Source organism: Jaculus jaculus, chromosome 19 (assembly GCF_020740685.1).
Source record: "Jaculus jaculus isolate mJacJac1 chromosome 19, mJacJac1.mat.Y.cur, whole genome shotgun sequence".
NCBI classification, from domain to species: Eukaryota; Metazoa; Chordata; class Mammalia; order Rodentia; family Dipodidae; genus Jaculus; species Jaculus jaculus.
In genome coordinates, this window is record NC_059120.1 from 59,761,472 (window position 1) to 59,780,503 (window position 19,032).

General features: G+C 51.9%; 2 protein-coding genes across 6 annotated transcripts in view; one reads left to right on the forward strand and one right to left on the reverse strand.

Annotated features, from left to right (window-relative positions):
* Iqgap3 (IQ motif containing GTPase activating protein 3) overlaps positions 1–5,393 on the reverse strand; it is a 54,596-nt gene extending 49,203 nt beyond the window's left edge. Inside the window, exons 1-2 of the mRNA XM_045138219.1 lie at positions 5,298–5,393; positions 1,806–1,893 (exon numbers count right to left, since the gene is read on the reverse strand). Coding sequence (XP_044994154.1) covers positions 1,806–1,893; positions 5,298–5,334 — 125 coding nt within the window. The 5' untranslated portion in view covers positions 5,335–5,393. The remainder of the gene's footprint in view (positions 1–1,805; positions 1,894–5,297) is intronic.
* A 4,303-nt stretch (positions 5,394–9,696) lies between these two features.
* Ttc24 (tetratricopeptide repeat domain 24) lies at positions 9,697–17,833 on the forward strand. Of its 5 annotated transcripts, none has more exons than XM_045137876.1 (12): positions 9,754–9,812; positions 10,124–10,271; positions 11,211–11,337; positions 11,474–12,186; positions 12,342–12,545; positions 13,427–13,555; positions 13,685–13,797; positions 14,125–14,223; positions 15,256–15,371; positions 15,462–15,568; positions 16,379–16,586; positions 17,359–17,833. In XM_045137876.1, exons 3-12 carry the CDS (start codon positions 11,309–11,311, stop codon positions 17,540–17,542), a joined length of 1,902 nt encoding a protein of 633 aa, XP_044993811.1. In that variant the 5' UTR covers positions 9,754–9,812; positions 10,124–10,271; positions 11,211–11,308; the 3' UTR covers positions 17,543–17,833. The 5 variants fall into 5 exon arrangements, with proteins under 5 accessions (XP_044993812.1, XP_044993811.1, XP_044993815.1 ...); XM_045137880.1 differs by having other exon boundaries at positions 17,375–17,833; XM_045137879.1 differs by having other exon boundaries at positions 16,445–16,586.
* The last annotated feature ends 1,199 nt before the right edge of the window (positions 17,834–19,032 follow it).

Consider the following 19,032-nt stretch of genomic DNA (forward strand, 5'->3'; position numbering starts at 1 on the left):
CTCTATCTGGCTACATACGTGACCCAAACCAAAGGGAACCTTCCACTCCGCTCATTGTGCATGGTTCTGAGGACTTGTGTGCAAAAAGTTCATGTCTGCTGAAATGACCTTCACGGTCAGTCCGCACCTCACTTTGAAGATGACGAGAGTAACGGGGACATCGCGGGTGGATGGAAGAGAAATAGCACAAAAGGACAGAAAGGCCACGGCTCCTGGAATCAAAGGCCCCCTTTCTAGTCCGTCTCCCCCAGTTCACCTCCAAGCCTCAATCGCTTATCTGCAAAAATGAGGCCAACGCCACCTGCACTTCCTGCTGCAGCAGGCAGCTGCCAGGATCAAATGACCTAGTGATGGTGGAAACACCTGGACTATGAAAGCCTTTGGCCTGCCGGTGGCTGCATGAGGGCGAGAACAAAGGTGCCTCGGTTGGAGTCTCCAGGTTTCCCTACATACTGAGGGGCACAGGACACCTGTTTCCAAAGACAGCTGTGCCTTGCTTGCTTCATGCTGCTTTTGCCATAGATCCTGTCTGCTCCACCTTGCCTGTATTTTAGAAGAACTAAAAACAGACTGCTAGTTAAAAAGAAAGAATTACATATTCAAACTGACCTTCCTGGACAAACTGAATTGCAGGGTAACCATGTACCCCTAAAGTGATGAGGTAAGTCCTTTTCTCAGAAAATAATTTCAGTTAATTCATGAAGAAATGACAGAATTAGAAAACAGTCATTTTGGGGCTGGAAAGAGAGCTTAGCGGTAAAGGCGGGCGCTTGCCTGTGAAATCTAAGAAGGCATGTTCAAATCTCCAGGTCCCATGTAGCCAGACGCAAAGTGATACAAGTGTGCAATGTCACACATGTGCACAAGGGGACACACGCACCTGGAGTTTGTTCACAGCGGCTGAAAGGCCCTAGCATGCCCATCCTCTCTCTCTCTGCCTCTTTGTCTCTCAAAAATAAAATAATAAGCCAGGTGTGTTGGCGCACGCCTTTAATCCCAGCACTTGGGAGGCAGAGGTAGGAGGATCACTGTGAGTTAAGGGCCACTCTGAGATTATGTAGTAAATTCCAGGTCAGCCTAGGCTAGAGTGAGACCCTACCTCAAAAAAAAAATTAATAATAAAATAATTTTTAAAATGTTACAATGGGCTGGAGTAATGGCTTTGCAGTTAAGGCACTTGTCAGCAAAGCCAAAGGACCCAGGTTCAATTCCCTAGTACACATGTAAAGCCAGATGCATAAGGTGGCACATGTGTCTGGAGTTTGTAGTGCCTAGAGGTCCTGGCACAAATCTTTCTCTCTCTCAAATAAATCAATTTTTTAAAATGCAATTTTAGGGGGCTTGAGAGATGTCTTAGTGGTTACGTGATTGCCTGCGAAGCTTAAGGACCCTGGTTTGAGGCTCAATTCCCCAGGACCCACGTAAACCAGATGCACAAGGTGTCGCATGCATCTGGAGTTCGTTTGCAGTGGCTGGAGGCCCTGGTGCTCCCATTCTCTCTCTCTCTCTGTCACTCTCAAATAAATAAAATGTAAATTAAAAAAAAATGAGATTTTCGAGCCGGGTGTGGTGGTGCACACCTTTAATCCTAGCTATTGGGAAGCAGAGGTAGGAGGATTGTTATGAGTTGGAGCCCACCCTGAGACTACACAGTGAATTCAAGGTCAGTTTGGACTAGAGTGAGACCCTACCTCAAAAAAAAAAGCAATGTCAGTTCTGGTCTATGCAGCATCCCAAGCCCACTGCATCTGCTTTAGGGCAAGTGCCTGAGGGTGAGGGGGAAAGGCGACCCTGGCGCTGCTCACCGCTTGGCTTCTTCCAGTCGGCACAGGTACTGATAGGCAACGTTCTGCCGCCTCTGCTCATCCATCTCCTCGGCTGTGAGGCGTTCATCTGGGGGACGGACAAGGGGAGAAGGTCAAGGAAGGGAGTTAGGCGGAGATCTTGGCAATGGCGTACTCCCCTAGGCATTCCAGTTCAGAGACCAGAAGCACTTGTCTACACCCCAACTCTTCTTCCCGGGCACCCATTATCAGGAAGCCTCCTCCTGTGCTAGAGGCGGCTGCCTTTTTTCCTCTGAAGCCATCTTCCTGTTCCCGCCTCTTTCCCAAGTCTACTTCAAGGGTTTGCCTCAATGCTGTCCAGAGTCTTGCTTGGCTAGAAGCTTAGCTGCTTGTCTTAACCACAGTTGAGGCTGACTTGGTAAAGAAATGCTATCAGGGAGCTGGAGTGATGGCTTAGCAGTTAAGGTGCTTGCCTGAAAAGCCAAAGGACCCAGGTTCGATTCACCAGGACCCACATAAGCCAGCTACAAAAGGTGGCACATGCGTTAGAGTTCGTTTGCAACGGCTGAAGGTCCTGGCATGCCCATTCACTCCCTCTCTCTAAATAAATAAATAAGTAAAAATTTTAAAATTTTAAAAGAATATCAAAAGAGAGACTGATTGAGAGGAGGAGGGGATATGATGGAGAGTGGAATTTCAAAGGGGAAAGCAGGGGGAGGGAGGGAATTACCATGGGATATTGTTTACAATCATGGAAGTTGTCAATAAAAAAAATATATATTATCAGGGCATGGTGATGCATGCCTTTAATCCCAGCACTCTGGAGGCTAAGGTAGTAGTATTGCCATGAGTTTGAAGCTAGCCTGGGCTGCAGAGTTCCAGGTAAGCCTGGAGACCTCTCCCCCATCCTCCAAAAAGGAGATGTGCTGGACCAGTCACGGTTCCCTCAGAGGCATGGTGATGCATCCAATCAATCCTCACCTAGCAGCAGCCATTCACTCTCTAAATATTTTTCTGCCAGGTCCTGGGCTAATGCACCTTGTCTCTTAAGAAACAGAAAAGGGCTGGAGAGATGGCTTAGTGGTTAAGACACTTGCCTGCGAAGCCCAAGAACCCAGGTTCAATTCCGCAAATGCACATGATGGTGCATGCATCTGGAGTTCATTTGCAGTGGCTAGTGGCCTTGGTACACTCTCTCTTTCTCTTTATTTGCCTTTTTTTTTTTTTAATAGGTCACTGGAAGTGCTCACTGAGAGTTTAGACACTTTTTTTTCAAGGTCGGGTCTCACTGTAGTCCAGGCTGACCTGGAATTCACTATGTATTCTCAGGGTGACCTAGAACTCACAGCAATCCTTCTGCCTCTGCCTCTGAAGTGCTGGGATTAAAGGCGTGCACCACCACGCCCAGCTCTAGACACTTTAAAAAATATATATATTTTTTGTTTTTATTTATTTATTTGACAGAGAGAAAGAATGGGCATTGGGCATGCCAGGGCTTCCAGCCACTGCAAATGAATTCCAGATGCATATGCCACCTTGTGCGTCTGATTTGCTTCTTTCTCAAGTAAATAAAATAAAATAAAAACATAAATAAATAAAAAGAAAGAAACATAGAAAGCTGGGTGTGGTGGCACATGCCTTTAATCTCAGCACTTGGGAGGCAGAGGTAAGAGGATCGCTGTGAGTTCGAGGCCACCCTGAAACTACATAGTAAATTCCAGGTCAGCCTGGGCTAGAGTGAGACCCCACCTTGAAAAGCCAAAAAACAGAAACTGAGCTGGGTGTGGCAACGCACATCTTTAGTCCCAGCACTTGTGACAGGCAGGAGGATCACCGTGAGCTCCAGGCCCAGGCCAGCCTGGCACTACAGAGGGAATGCAAGGTCAGTCTCGGCTAGAGTGAGACCCTACCTCAAAGTCAATCAATAAATAAGTAGGGCTGCAGAGATAGCTCAGCGGTTAAAGGTGCTTGTTTTAAGCCGGGCATGGTGGCGCAGGCCTTTAATCCCAGCACTCAGGAGGCAGAGGTAGGAGGATCACTGTGAGTTTGAGGCCAACCTGGGACTACAGGGTGAGTGCCAGGTCAGCCTGGGCTACAGTGTGGCCCTACCTCAAAAACCCAAAAATAAACAAATATTTTAAAAAGAAAGAAAGAAACAAGCAGATCCTCTCTGTGAGCTGGGTCTTAAGATGATTGGGGTGGGGGAGAACGGGGAAAGGTGATCTATGCCACACACTTGGCATTAAATGGAAGAACAAAGAGAACATTTAAAAGATCACCTGACGAGGAAAGTTATCTTCCAGTTAAATAAAATGCAGATAATGCTCTGAGCTCCCAACATAAAAATGGGGAATCACTTTCAAGGAGGCAGCATTCCCCCTCGGCCTCGGCCTCAGCCTCCCTGCGTGGTTCTCCCTCCCCATCTCTGTCTTCCTCACACACTCAGAAAATGAGCTCAGAGGCTGCCACAGACAGCTGGGCCAATCTGCACTTCTTTGATATTGTATGCTCTGCAGTATGATTTGAGGGAGGGCAGGGTTCACTGGAAGTGGCCTTTAGAAAAGTTAAACGTTTCCAAGCACAGATTTGAAAAGTGCTGGCCAACGGCAAAAAGCAATCCATCAGCTCCTCCACGTGGTCGGACCAGGAACAAGTGTTGGTTGTTAAGCACATAAAATAAACCAGTGAGTGAGTGACATCACCTCCGAGTTATGAAGGAGGGACTGACAGAGATGGGACAGGCTTGAGAGTGTGTGTGTGCGCGCACACACACACACACACACACACACACACACACGGTGTCCAAAAAACAAACAAACAAAACCACAAACGCCGCTCCCTACCCTCCTTGGGTTGGGCCTGGCCTTCCTTCAGGAAGTGCACACAGACTTGGCTCTGTGAACCCTAGAGCAGCGAAGAAGGGGTGGAGTGGGGTGAAGGAGTGCGTTTTCCTTTTCAGCCCTTTCTGCCCAACTTAGTCTCTCTAAAGGAGCGGCCGGCTCGTGCAGCCCTTGGCTAGCCCAGAACTGGATACATAGCTGAGGATGACCTTGACCTCCTGATCCTCCTGCCTCCACCTGTCCCCAGTGCTGGAATTACCGGATGCCCCCTCGCCCGGCAGGATCTACAATTTTATTTTGTTTAATTTTTTGTTTTCTCGAGGTAGGGTCTCGCTCTAGTCCAGGCTGACCTGGAATGCACCATGTAGTCTCAGGGTGGCCTCGAACTCGCGGCCATCCTCCTACCTCTGCCTCCCTAGTGCTGGGATTAAAGGCGTGCGCCTGGCCTAGGATCTACATTTTCAACGAGCAATTCTGGCACGAGACGTTTGGGAGGCCTTGCCTCAAAGCCCACGGGTTCCTGGGTCCTCTTAGGGATCCCAGAATCATTTCTCCAGGCTGCTCCCCAGCAAGCATTCCTACGGCCCGACTCTCCAGCAAGGGCCAGGCCCGCCGGATGCACCCCTGCTCCATCCGCCTCGGACCCCGGACCCCGGACCCGTCCGCCACTCACAAGCCGCACGGCCCGAGCCCGTTGCTCTCCGCTCCATGTTCCCTTCCAGGTTTGAATCTCCCGCCGCTGGGCCGCCGCCCCTCACCGGGACAGGACACGTCCGGTCCGTGCCGCAAGGGATCCTGGGGCTTGTAGTTCCTAGCCCTAGGCGGCAGCCCGCCCAGGGGGTGAGGGCCCCAGACTGGGGAGATGCACCCCATTACTGTCAGTTCCTTGGCTTGCTGTTTCTCCAAGGCGCCTTTGCTGACAAGCTGGGTTCTGTGTGGGGTTTTTTGTTTGTTTGTTTTGTTTTTCGAGGTAGGGTCTCACTTTAGCCCAGGCTGACCTGGACTTCACTATGTAGTCTCAGGGTGGCCTCGAACTCACTCACGGCGATCCTCCTACCTCTGCCTCCTGAGTGCTGGGATTAAAGGCGTGCGCCACCATGCCCAGTTTATTTTATTTTATGTTTTTTTTTAAGTAGTCTCTGCCCTTGCCCCTCGCATGTCTCACTTCTCTTCCTCACCATCAAACCCGCTCCTCTTATAGCATTCCAGCATCTCCCTCACTTGAGGACTACTTGGTGCTACGCATTGGCTTAGGTGACGGACACAGAGATGTACAGCGCGGTTAGCGCTCTGAGGAGGTGCTGTCGTGGTGCAAGTGATAAACATGCGGCCAGGTGACTCGGAGGTGAGCTATGCAGTGCGGGCGGGCAGGCGTCCTAGCAGATGTCGACAGATCTTGAGGCAGAATAGAAAGACACCTAAAGGGTGGCTGGAGGCGCACGCCTTTAATCCCAGCACTCAGGAAGCAGAGGTAGGAGGATCGCTGTGAGTTCAAGGCCATCCTAGAGCTACAGAGTGAATTCCAGGTCAACCTGGGCAACCTTGAAAAAAGAAAAGACATGTATAAAACAAAAAATTAGGGGCTGGAGAGATGGCTTAGTGGTTAAAGCACTTGGCTGCAAAGCCCAAAGGACCTATGATCTTCTCCTCAGGACCCACATAAGCCAGATGCACAGGGACGGGGGGGGGGGGGGCACGCATCTGGAGTTGGTTTGCAGTGGCTGGATGTCCTGATGCACCCATATTCTCTGTCTCCCTGCCTCTTTCTCTCTCTGTCTGTCACTCTCAAATAAATAAATAAATAAATAATAATTAAAAAAAGAAAGGAGATGTAGTGAACTCTGTGAAGAGATGGCTGGCAACTAGATGGGTCTTGCCTCTCTCTTATGTCTTATTATCCTGTGTCCCCTCAGTTTGGACTCCACCCTGGGGAAAGGACAGGGAACATCTCCAAATTGACTCCCAATGCCTCCACTGTATGAGTGAAGTTGAGGCTTGAAACAAGCTGCGTGCAGTCACAGGTCTTGACACCAGAGTGATTTTCCAACGCACAGCATCCATGCGTACTGAGAGCTTATTACGTGTGAGGTTCTATACGTACACAATATTACAAGAACCGCCCTATTTATTTATTTATATTTTATCTTACAGAGAGCGAGTGAGGGAGAGGGAATTGGTGCACCAGAGCCTCAGCCACTGAAATCGAACGCCACACTCTTGTGCCACCTAGTGGGCATGTGTGACCTTGCGCTTGCCTCACCTTTGTGCATCTGGCTTATGTGGGATGTGGCGAGTTGAACATGGGTCCTTAGGCTTCCCAGGCAAGCACCTTCACTGTTAAGCCACTTCTCCAGCCCAAGAACCAACCTACTTACTTGTCACAATACAGACAAGAAACTAAGGCTTAGGAAGATCACAACACTAGTGACTGGTACCTCCAAGGCCATGGCATGAGACTGCAGAAAAGAGGGTACATTGAAGGGGTGTCAGAGGTAGAGCCATCAGCTGAGAGAAAGAAGACTCCTGGTTTCTCTTGGGTTTCTAGTACATGGATTTTCTGATAACACTGTGCATGAGGAAATAGGAGTTTCACTTGAACAAGCTTGCTACAGATAAACATCTGGAAGTATTGGTGGTATTAAAATCAGAGCAGGGCCAGGCATGGTGGTGCACGCCTTCAATGCCAGCACTCGGGAGGCAGAGGTAGGAGGATCGCCGAGAGTTCGAGGCCACCCTGAGACTACATAGTGAATTCAAGGGCAGTGTGGACAACTTAGCATGACCCTGTCTCAAAATAAAATTTTAAAATGTTTATTTATTTATTTGCATGTGTGTGTCGGGGGGCGGGGTGTGATATACTAGGGCTGCTTGTTTCTGAAAACAAATACCAGGCACTGAGAATTAAAGCCAGGCTGGCAAGCTTTGCAAGCAACTGCCTTTAACCATTGAGCCATCCATCTTCCAGGCTTCAAAATAAAATTTTCCTTCTTCCTTTCTACAAAATACTATTTATTTATTTATTTATTTGAGAGAGAGAGAGAGGGAGAGGCAGAGAGAAAGAGAGAATGGGCGCACCAGGGCCTCCAACTACTGCAAACGAACCCCAGACACATGCGCCCCCTTGTGTATCTGGCCTATGTGGGTCCTGGGGAATCGAACTGGAGTCTTTAGGCTTCGCAGGCAAATGCCTTAACCACTAAGCCATTTTCCCAGTCTCTGTCTTTCTTTCTTTCTTTTTTTTTTAGTATATGTGCTACCAAAGCAAGCACCAAAATAAAATTTTTCAAAAGGGCCAGGGATGTAGCTCAGTGGTAGAACGTTTGCCTAGCATGCTGAGGCCCTCAGTTTAATCTCCAGTAGTGAAAAAAATCAGAGCAATAGGTGAAGTGTTCCTGGAAGCGCCTGTAAAGTCTTTTCTGTATGTAGAGATCAAGAGAGAATAGTGCTGGGCGTGGTGGCACACACCTTTAATCCCAGCACTCGGGAGGCAGAGGTAGGAGGATCACCGCGAGTTTAAGGCCACCCTGAGACTCCATAGTGAATTCCAGGTCAGCGGCCTAGAGTGAGACCCTATCTCACAAAATCAAAAAAAAAGAAAAGAGAGAAAGGATAGCACTGGGTATGGCAGTGCATACCTTTAATCCCAGCACTAAGGAGGCAGAGGTGGAGGATCGCCGTGAGTGAGTTTGAGGCTACCTTGAGACTACCTAGTGCGTTCCAGGTTAGCCTGGGCTAGAGCGAGACCCTACCTGGAAAAACAAAGAGCGAGACACAGAATAGCAAGGGCAGGATGTTGAGGAACACTAGCTCTTAGGTGGTAGACAGGACCCAGAAAGTGATGGGATTGTCAGGGAAGAAAAAGGGAGTCAGGACACAGTGGGTCATAGGAAGTGAGGAGGGGGATGCAGGGACATGGTGGATACAACAGGGAATCAAATAGAAAAATGGTCTAGAAATGATCGCTGGATTGCAGGCAAGTTATTGGCACCTTGGTGAGAGCAATTTCAGTTCCCAAATCCTTCTCCTGAAAGGAAGCCTGTTGAGTGAAGGGCCACAGCAGGGCCTATGTGGTCCAGGCAGGCTGGGTTGCTATCCTGAAGGCCCAGCCCCTGGGCAGATGCTGTGGCCGGCTGGGAGCTGGCCTGAGGTGTGGACGCTCTGTTAGGTGCCCTGGCCGCACCAACGCAGGGCAAATGTGGCTGAGCCCAACTTCTTCCTCTGAAGTTTGTTTCTGGCAAAGGCCTTTCTACTGAAAACAGAGTTTTCTCTAGGTAAAATGAGGACATTTGCTCTTGGATGCAGGCCACCCTGGGTGAGTTGGGTCATTGGGTCCCTGTGGTCTTGGAGCCTGTTGTCCTCTCATTAAGCAGAAACTGGACGTCACAGATCAGTGGGGCTGAGAAAAGGAGTCCGGGGACAGGGAGGCTCTTCTGATCTTCAGGCCTTTTATAACCATCACCTTTCACCCTGTTACCAAGTACAAAGCGACATGCAAGACCACAGTATGCATGTGTGTATATGTGGGCAAGGCAGTGTGTGCCCACGAAATTCGAGGACAGCCTGTGTCACTTTAAAGCTTGCAATCATCAGGTAGTGGGTGAGATACTAACCTAATGACCTCGAATCAGAAAATGTGGGTTTGGCGGGGCATGGTGGCGCACACCTTTAATTCCAGCACTTGGGAGACAGAGGTAGGAGGGTCGCTATCAGTTTAAGGCCACCCTGAAACTACATAGTGAATTCCAGGTCAGCCTGAGCCAGAGCAAGACCCTTCCTTGAAAAACCAAAAAAAAAATAAAATAAAATAAAAAATAAATTAAAAAGGAAAGATAGATAGGAAGAAAGAAAGAGAGGAGACAGATGAACAAGCAACCACCCACAGGACGGGACAGATGATCTGTGAGGGTGTAATTGATTAGCTGATAAGCTTTGAGCTGTTGCTTGAAGTGAGGAACTTGAGAGGCAGTTTCTGCAGGAAGAGGAGTCCCCCTCAGCTGTCTGCGGCTGAGCGCCTTTAAGCTTGGACACTAAGATAGGCCACTATAGCTGTCGCTCAGAGGATTCCCTAGGAGCGGAGGGTGGTGCCCAGGTGCCTGGTAACCCTGGGAGCTGGGAGCTAAAAGCTGCAGGAAGTAACGCAAGCCAGAGGGATTGTTCCAGAAGGCCAACTATGGTGGAGGGCACAGGGGTAAGCGGTTGTGGGGCCTCCAAGGCCGGGTGGGACTAGCTGGGAATATCTGCAGGTCGGAGACGTTGGAAAGTCAGTATTTCCGGTTAGTTTTAGCACTAAAGGGGAGGCCTTCCCCCTCCTCCTCTTCCTTTGTGCTGGGGGTCAGGCCCAGGACGTCATGCTTGCTAGGCAAGCATTCTACCACTGAGAAAATTTCAACCCCAGAAAATATTTCCTTAAAAAGAATGCATTCCTTCTCCCTGCTCCTCCCAAAAAAGAAAAAAGAAGGGAGGGCTGGGCAGTCAAGGCCTGTTCTGTGTCCCCCGCAGGGGGGAGAGTGGCCAGCACCGAGCCTGGGCCGAGGAGAGATGCCCACAGGAAACGCACGCTGCTGTGATGAGTGGGCCGGGGCTTAAGAGGACTCCAGGGACCAGAGCGGATGTCGGAGGACTGGACCAGACAGCAGAAAGAAAGGGGGTGGGTTGGGGAGAGAGAAGTTCCCGGAGGTGATGAGGGCCAGGGAGTGCAGATAGAGCCCTCTCCCGGCAGAAAGCTCATTGCCAGCTCGGTAGCCTGGCTCCAGGCAAACAGCAGGAGCTGGCGGAGCTGAGCTCCATCTTGGTTTACACATCTGGGTCCTGAGTGGGCGTGTGTGTGTGTGTGTGTGTGTGTGTGTGTGTACACATCGTGTGAGGGAGGTGATATGGGAGCGGCCCTGGCCACACTTTCTTTGCTCATTCCACAAAGTTTTTTTTTTTTTTTAATATTTTAGTTTTATTTATTTGAGAGAAAGAGAGAGATGCAGAAATAGGCAGGGAGAGAGAGAATGGGTGCGTCAAGGCCTTCAGCCACTGCAAAGGAACTTCAGATGCATACGCCCCATTGTGCAGCTGGCTTGCATGGGTTCTGGGGAGTCGAACCTGGGTCCTTCGGCTTTGCAAGCGTCTTAACCGCTAATAACCGCTAAGCCATCCCTTCAGCCCCACAAACAGTTTTAATTGTGGTAAAGTAAAACTTACCATCTTAGCCTTTTTTTTTTTTTTTTTTTTTTTTGAGGAGACTGCCCAGGACTTCTCAAAAGCTAAGCAAATACTCTATGAGCTGTTTGAAGTACCTGTTGTCTAGTTCAGTGCATTGCCATGCAGCCATCATTACCAGCCGTCTCCAGAGCATTTTATTTGGCTCAGTAAGCTGAAAAAAAAAATACTTTTTTGTTGTTTTGTTTTGAGGTAGGGTCTCACTCTAGCCCAGAATTCACTCTGTAGTCTCAGACTGGCCTCGAACTCACAGCGATCCTCCTACCTCTGCCTCCTAAATGTTGGGATTAAAGGTGTGCGCCACCACGCCTGGCCTTTTGTTTTTGTTTTAGGCTTTTTGTTCCTTCTTTTTTTTAAATTTCTTTTTCTGTTATTTTAGTGTTTGGAAGATATTTCTTTCTGAAGTTGGCGCTTATAGAAGGGGCTTTCTGAAAACCTGAGTCTTGAAGGAGAGTAGCACCTGAGAGTGAGAGTTGAATGCTGCCCAGGGGGACACATGAAGCAGGGTGAGATGTCAGAGGGACCTTCTTAAAGCCCCGTGACCCAGCGCAGGTCGCAGGTCGAGCTGAATTGCCCTCAAGGGAACCTGGTGAGGGGAGAAGCCAAGGCTGGCACCATGACCCCTGTCTTCTCTGCTATTAGCCCTGGATCGTGCTCCAACCCTAAGGATAGCTGTTGGGAGGCTGCACCTCTGGCCAAATCCTCAAAATGCAGAAAGAAAAAGAAGAGAAAGAGTCTACAGCAAGAGGCCAGCATCCAAGCCCTCACCAGGGCTGGCCTCAGGGCCCTGCAGGCTGGCTGGGCCCACGAGGCCCTGAGCAGCTTCCAGAAGGCCTTCCTGCTGGCCTCCGATGCCCCCCAAACCAGAAGCAGCTCTGTGCTTCGGGCGTGTGCCTTCAACCTGGGGGCCGCCTATGTGGAGACTGGGGATCCAGCTAGAGGTCTGGGAATACTTCTGCAAGCCCATCCTGAGCAGAAGGCCCAGGGCCGGGGCCACGGTGACCAGTGTTTCAATGTAGCTTTGGCCTATCACGCCCTTGGGGATCTGCCTCAAGCTTTGAGCTGGTATCGGCGGGCCCTGGGCCATTACCAGCCACAGGGCGACTATGGGGAAGTCCAGGCCAAAATGGGAGCATGTTACCAAGCTCTGGGATGTCCAGATCAAGCAGCCCACTGCTTGCAGGAAGCGAGCAAGTCCTACGCGCACGCAGGCCGGCCCTGGGCCTCGGCCCTGGCCCTGGGGGCCGCAGCGGGGTGCATGCTGAATGGCAGCGGGCGTGGGCCCAGTGACGTGCTGCAGGTACTGGAGGAGAGCCGGAGGCTTGCGGACGGGAGTGCCGAGTCGGGGCTGCTGGGTGAGGCCTTAGGCGGAGAAGGTGTGGTTCTGAAGAGGAGGCCAAGCCTGACAATGCCCAGAGGGCTGTGGTAGGGACTGGGGGGACCGTGGAGGAGCTGTGCCCACAGTTAGGGCTGATCTGGCTACTAGTGACCCTGCGTATGTGCCCTCTAGGGGCCCTCTACAATGACCTAGGCCTCGGCTACTCCCAGCTGCAGCTGTTCCCTCTGGCGGTGGAGACTTTCCTGCAGGCCCTGCCCCGGTGCCAGCGGCCAGGGGAAAAGGCTACTGTGCTGCAGAACCTCGGGATGGCTCACCTCGCCCTGGGCAACTATCACGAAGCCCAGGAGTTTCTCCAGAAGGCAGCCAACCTGCACGGTGGGTGCCAGGGCGGAGGAATGAGACTAGGGAGTTCAGCGGTGGTCCCAAAGCCAGGTGTGGGGGGTGGTGTTCCCAGCAATCAGGGGACACATCAGAAGTTCAAGGACATCTTAGGCTACACAGTGAGTTGGAGGCCAGCCTGGGCACATGAGATCCTGACAGAGAGAGAGAGAGAGAGCAGAGACCAAGGGTGGCTGGACCTCTGGGAGTATTTATTAGGCTGGGAGTGCCTGAGACGGAAAAGCCAGGTAGGACATAGTTGTGGGCCCAGCACCTGGTAACAGGAAGCTGGGAAAAGAGCCCGGCACCTCCTCCCACTGAGAGTGTGACACTGAGCAGCCAGGCAGTTCCCTCTGTGTTTCAGTTTCCACACATAAAAAGGGGGCTACTGAGCTGGAGAGATAGCTTAGCAGTTAAGGTGTTTGCCTGAGAAGCCTAAAGTCTCAGGTTCGGTTCCTCAGAACCCCCGTAAACCAGATGTAGAAGATGGCGCACGTATCTGGAGTTCATTTGCAGTGGCTGGAGGCTCTGGCACACCCATGCTCTCTCTCTTTGTCTCTCATAAATAAGTAAATAAAACCAAAAAATGTGAAAAGGGGGTTATGTTGGCACACGCCTTTAATCCCGGGACTCAGGAGGCATAGGTAGGAGGATTACCGTGAATTCAAGGCCACCCAGGCTACAGCGAGCCCCTATCTTGAAAAACCAAAACTAACTAAATAAAATAAATAAATACAAAGGGGGCGATTAACCCAAACTTGCCTGACTTATATGTTGTTACATGGCTCAAACTAGCCAGGGAAGGCATTTGGGCCAAAACTCAGGTTGCGAGGCGGGCCTGCACATTGGCTCACAGGAGGCCCCTGCTCTGCGGCCAGGCTCTGCGGGGCGGCGGCGGGAGCAAGGCCGAAGCTTCGGCGGCATGGCGTTCGCACTTAGCCAGCTGGGGGACCACAGCGCTGCCCGCGACAGCTACCTGCACGCTCTGCAGGCTGCCAGGGACTCCAGTAAGAGTGACCGGGTTAGCACGGGACTTGGAAGGGGGAACCCAAGGACTCGGGGGGGGGTGCATAGAGCTGGTGGGGAGGAAGATGGGGGACAGGGAGAGGGTCTGTGGCACAGGATCTCACTTCCAGGAGACAGGAAGGGACTCTGGCAGGCCTGCGAGGGGCTGGGGGCTGCAGCCGCCAGATTGGGGCGGCATGAGGAGGCCTTGGAGCGCTATAAGGAAGCCCTGGCCCAGGGTCAGGTAAGACCCGCTGTGCTGTGCTAGACTCCAGTCCTTCCCGCCATCCCCCCTTCCTCAGCCTTCTCCAGTGGGCACTACTGCCTCTGAGCCTTCGCCCCACACCCCTCCTGCAACCACCGAACAGGCACTGACTGGACACATTGTGGCACATTCCAGAATACTACTGAAAGATCCTGGGAAAGCCAGGGGGAGGGAAGACAAGAGCGGAGCAGAGTCCTCCTCTCTTCCTTCTCCTCCTGTCTCCATCCCTGAGACTGCAAAGCCCAGGCTTTTTTTTTTTTTTCTTTCTTTCTTTTTTTCACTCCCACACTGTCCCCTTCTCTCCAGCAGGAACCAGATTCTGTGCGAGAGCGGCTTGTGGCCAAGCTGGCGGACGCCATGCGGACCCACCTGGCCAGTGGGGGGCTGGTCCAGGCTCACAGCCTGGTGAGGTGACACTCCAGATGAAGCGGAGTGGGGACGGGCTGCTCCGAGGCCACGGCTGTCCGCAGGGCTGCTGGCCTTAGGGCTGCCACGCTTAACTGCGCACGCGTCCATCTCCCGCTGGGCTTGCACGTGGGATGTCTGTCCATCCGGCCGTGGGAGGCAGCGTGTGGGTGGAGATTGTGGCTTATCCCCAGCACAAGGGCTCACTGGGGATAAAGCCCTTTAGTGAAGACCTCTGGGTGATCAGGGATCCCAAGTCCTGCAAATAGTGGAACGGGTCCTTCGCTGCAGTTCTCAAAATGGCCACAGGATGGGGATGGTGCTCCAGGAAGACGACTCACTGGCTCTTAAAAAGATTGGAAGAGCCGGGCGTGGTGGCACATGCCTTTAATCCCAGCACCAGGGAGGCAGAGGTAGGATAGCTGTGAGTTCCAGGCCACCCTGAGACTACATAATGAATTCCAGGTCAGCCTGGGCTAGAGTGAGACCCTACCTCGAAACCCATTCCCTGCCCCCCCCCAAAAAAAGACTTGAGAGGCTGGAGAGATGGCTCAGTGGCAAAGGTGTTTGCCTGCAAAGTCTAACGACCCGAATTTGGTTCCCCGGTACCCACGTGAAGCCAGATGCACAGTGGTGCAAGCATCTGGAGTTTGTTCGCAGCAGCAAAGACTGGAGAATTTCTGGAAGGTTAAGGCAAAACCCAGGAGAGAAGTGCAGCTGGAAAGTCCAGGGCCAGAAATCCCACCTCAAGTGAGGTGGACCAGCCACGACCTACCCACAGGTTGTCCTCTGACCTCCACACACACACTGTGGTATGCGTGCACCTGCACTCACACACAAACGTGCACATATACATGAACACACACACACACAGAGACAGGCCACACACAGGTAAGCCGTGCTCCCTGGGCTGTCCCTATCCAGTGAGTCTGTCTGTGGGGCCATTTCAGCCACTTGAAGGCAGCTGCTGAGCACATCCATGGGATGGCTGTTCTCCTCACCCCATCCCCGGCATCCTCCCTTCATTTTCAGCCCCAAGATCCAGCTCTGGGAAGGCTCTGGGCACCCAGCAGGGCCTCCCTGGTGGTGCAGACTTCAGCCAGGGTGCAGAGCAGTGCAGCACGCGTCCTGCACAGGCGGGCTTGTGGGTAGGTTGCGGAAGAGGGTACTGCCAGGGAGGAGCGGGCCAGGGCAGGGTGGCCCGTGGCCTGGCCACACCCAGCTCTCTGCCCCTGCAGGCCTCCCAGTGGGTGGGATGAGGACGAGTTTGAAGAGGGTCACGAGGAGAAAAAGGAAGAGCGGCCCAAGACCGTGACTGCGACGTTAGGACCGTGGAGACCTGAGCGTGAGTGACAGGAGGCTGGCCGCTGTACTGCAGCTCCTGCGAGTGAAACTCTCTTCCCACAACCTGACCCTGGCTCCCCAGGTTTCCAGCCCTTGCAACAGCCTCCCCACCTCCCTGCATGCCTCTCCAGGGCCTGGTCCCTACCTTCCCCAGAAACTTTTGCAGATTCACATTTTCTCCTTGCTCCCACGGCTTTCCTTTCCTAAGGTCTACATTCTAGAATGTTGCATCTGGGCTGGAGAGATGGCTTAGCAGTTAAGGTGCTTGCCCGGGGAGCCTAAGGACCCAGGTTTGATTCCCCAGTGCCCACGTAAGCCAGATGCACAAGGTGGCGCATGCACACGCACACAAGGTGATGTGGGCATCTGGAGTTTGTTTGCAGTGGCTAAGGCCCTGGCATACCGACTCTCTGTCTCAATTCTCATTGAAAAATAATTAAGCTGGCGTGGTGGCACACAGTTTTGATCTCAGCACTCGGGAGGCAGAGGTAGGAGGATCACCATGAGTTCAAGGCCACCCTGAGACTACATAGTGAATTCCAGGTCAGCCTGGGCTAGAGGGAGACCCTACCTTGAAAAAAAAAAGAACGTTGCATCCAGGAGCACCGAGGTTTGTGGAGTCCCAGACACTGCAGGCACTTTTCCGACGGAGTCTCAGGGCTCAGCAGCCCCGTCCCCGCTTTGCAGCTCATGCGCAGTCCTCTGGACCTGCTGCCACGCCCTCTTCACTGCGCTTCCTTCCCGGCACCGTGACACGCGCCGCGGTCAGGCGTCTGGTCGCCTGCGCTTACCAAGCACCTGGCCTGTACAGGGCGCCCTCCCCGCAGAGACCGCGGCCCATCCTCGAACACCCACCCTCCTCGTTCTTCCCTTAAAGCTTCCTCTCCACCATTGTGTGCTGCTGTGGAGAGGCCTGCGATGGATGTGTCGGACCCTCTTCACGAAGGCCCCGGCCCCAAGGCTTGTGATCCCTCAGAAGGCCCAGGGATCCTGGTACCCAGTGGCTGCCAAGCCAGTAGGTGAGTCCTGTGGGAAGCCTGGGGAATGGAAAGAGGGAGCTTGCAGAGATTTAAAAAAAAATATTTGAGGGCTGGAGGGATGGCTTAGTGGTTAAGGTGCTTGCCTGCAGAGCCAAAGGACCCAGGTTCAATTCCCCAGGACCCACATAAGCCAGATGCACAAGGTGGCTCTTGTATCTGGAGTTCTCTTTCTCTCAGCTAAATACCTCTTTCTTTCTGTCAAATAAATAAATAAAATATTTAAAAAATTATTTTAGAGAGAGAGAGAGAATGGGCACACCAAGGCCTCCAGCCACTGCAAATAAACTCCAGACACATGCGCCACCTTGTGCATCTGGCTTATGTGGGTCCTGGGGAATCCAGCGTTGAACTGGGGACCTTAGGCTTCACAGGCAAGTGCTTCACCGCTAAGCCATCTCTCCAGCCCTCTTGCAGATATTTCAAGAAAGAAAGAGTAAAGTTGGGGGAAGATAGGCGCTGGTGCCCAGGCTGCAAGGCATCTTTTGGTGTTGCCCTTCAGCAGTCTGGCAACCGTTATCTGGCTGTGGAGGCCCAGGGAGCCCTTGCCTCTTACATGGTGTGAGTGCAGGCTTGAGAGACAAAGAGAGAGAGGGAGAGAGACAGAGACAGAGAGAGGTCAGCACTGCAGAAAGGGGAGATGTGAAGCTTAAGCCTGCCTCTTCCTGCCGGGAACGCAGCCAGAGTGCATGGGGAGAAAGCTGGAGCCAGGAGGCGAGGTGGCCTCCTGTAATCCTTAGTCTCCTCACCATAGGCCCCTTCTCCTTCAGGCCATCCTCATGGCCCACGGAAGCCCTCAGAAGAAATCCCCGGAGGAGACTCGCCCGGTCTGCCTTCTGCGCAGTCGTGTGACCTGCACCTGCTGGGCATGGCCCTCGCCTCTGCCCCAACTCCCTAAAACGCTGCAGGGGTGCTCGGGCACCATGCCACAGCACTAAGAGCGCTTCAGCCGTCAGGCGAGAGGTCCGGTGGCTCAGCAGACAGGTTCTTTTTGCTTCTTGTTGGAAATGTCTGAACTCAATTGAAAAAGGAAAATGAACAGTGAACTTCCTTTTCTTCCTGGATCCAGACCGTGTGACTGCTAAGGCCTATGGCTTCTTGAATGGGTGGCTTTAAAGTGACTTTCTCCAGACCTTTTCTCATATGGGAAACAGGGATGCAGTGTGACAGAAGACAAAAAGACACTGTCTTTTCTTTTTTTGTTTGTTTGGTTTTTGAGGCAAGGTCTCACTCTAACCCAGACTGACCTGGAATTCACTCTGTGGTCTCAGGGTGGCCTCGAACTCACGGTGATCCTCCTACCTTTGCCATACTTAAAAAAAAAAAAAAAAGATTCAAAATAAAATAGCTGGGCATGGTGGCACACGTCTTTGGTCCCAACCAGGCAGAGGTAGGAGGATCACCGTGAGTTCGAGGCCACCCTGAGACTACAGAGTGAATTCCAGGTCAGCCTGGACTAGGGTGAAACCCTACCTCAAAAAACAAAAAACAAAACAAAACAAAAGTTTATCTATTTTATTTATCACTGCAAGGCAGGGAAGGAGAATGGACACACCAGGGTCTCTTTATTTTTCTGAGGTAGGGTCTTGATGTAGCCCAGGCTGACCTGGCACTCACTCTGTAGCCCAGGCTAGCCTCCAAGTCATATGAGATCCTCCTAGCTCTCCTTCCAGAGTTCTGAGAATAAAGGTGTGGGCCCCCATTCCCTGCACACCAATGCCTCTTGGCACTGCAAATGAACTCCAGATGCATGCACCACTTTGTGTCTGGCTTTACATGGATACTAGGGAATTGAACCCTGGTCAACGGGCATTATAAGCAAGCACCTTTAACCTCTGAGCCATCTTCCCATCCCAGAAGACACTTTAATCAACACATAGCCTGCCTCTTCCTCCAAAGAGCAGATACCCTAGTCACTGCAGCCTGTCGGATGACACCAGAGTTAATGATGCTGTGACTTGTTGAGCACGAATGTGTGCCCTGCATCCTGAGCGCTTTACAAGCGCGTTCTCACCTCGAGCTCATGAAGCACTGTTCCGTCCTTTCATAGATGAGGCAGACAAGGCTGGGCATGGTGGTGTTGGCCTGTAATCATGGCACTCAAGTCGAGGCAGGAAGGTCACCTGGGCTACACAGCAAGCCCTTGTCTCTAAAAACAACAAAACAGGGCTGGAGAGATGGCTTAGCTGCTAAGGCACTTTCCTACAAAGCCAAGGGTTCCAGGTTCGATTCCCCAGGACCCATGTAAGTCAGATGCGCAGGGTGGCACATGCATCTAGAGTTCATTTGCAGTGGTTGGAGGCCCTGGTGTGCCTAGTCTTTCTTTCGCTACCTGCCTCTTTCCCTCTCTCTCAAATAAATAAACAAGAATAAATTATTTTTTTCCAAAAACAACAGAACAAAGACAGAGAAAAGAAGGGCTTAGGGC

Bases quoted from the DNA above. Each gene is read 5' to 3' on its own strand.
- Ttc24 (XM_045137877.1), top strand. From the start codon at position 11,309: ATGCTGCCCAGGGGGACACATGAAGCAGG. The intron at 13,556-13,684 runs GTAAGAGTGACC...TCTCACTTCCAG, and splicing joins GCAGGCTGCCAGGGACTCCA to GAGACAGGAAGGGACTCTGG. The intron at 15,372-15,461 runs GTAGGTTGCGGA...CTGCCCCTGCAG, and splicing joins CTGCACAGGCGGGCTTGTGG to GCCTCCCAGTGGGTGGGATG.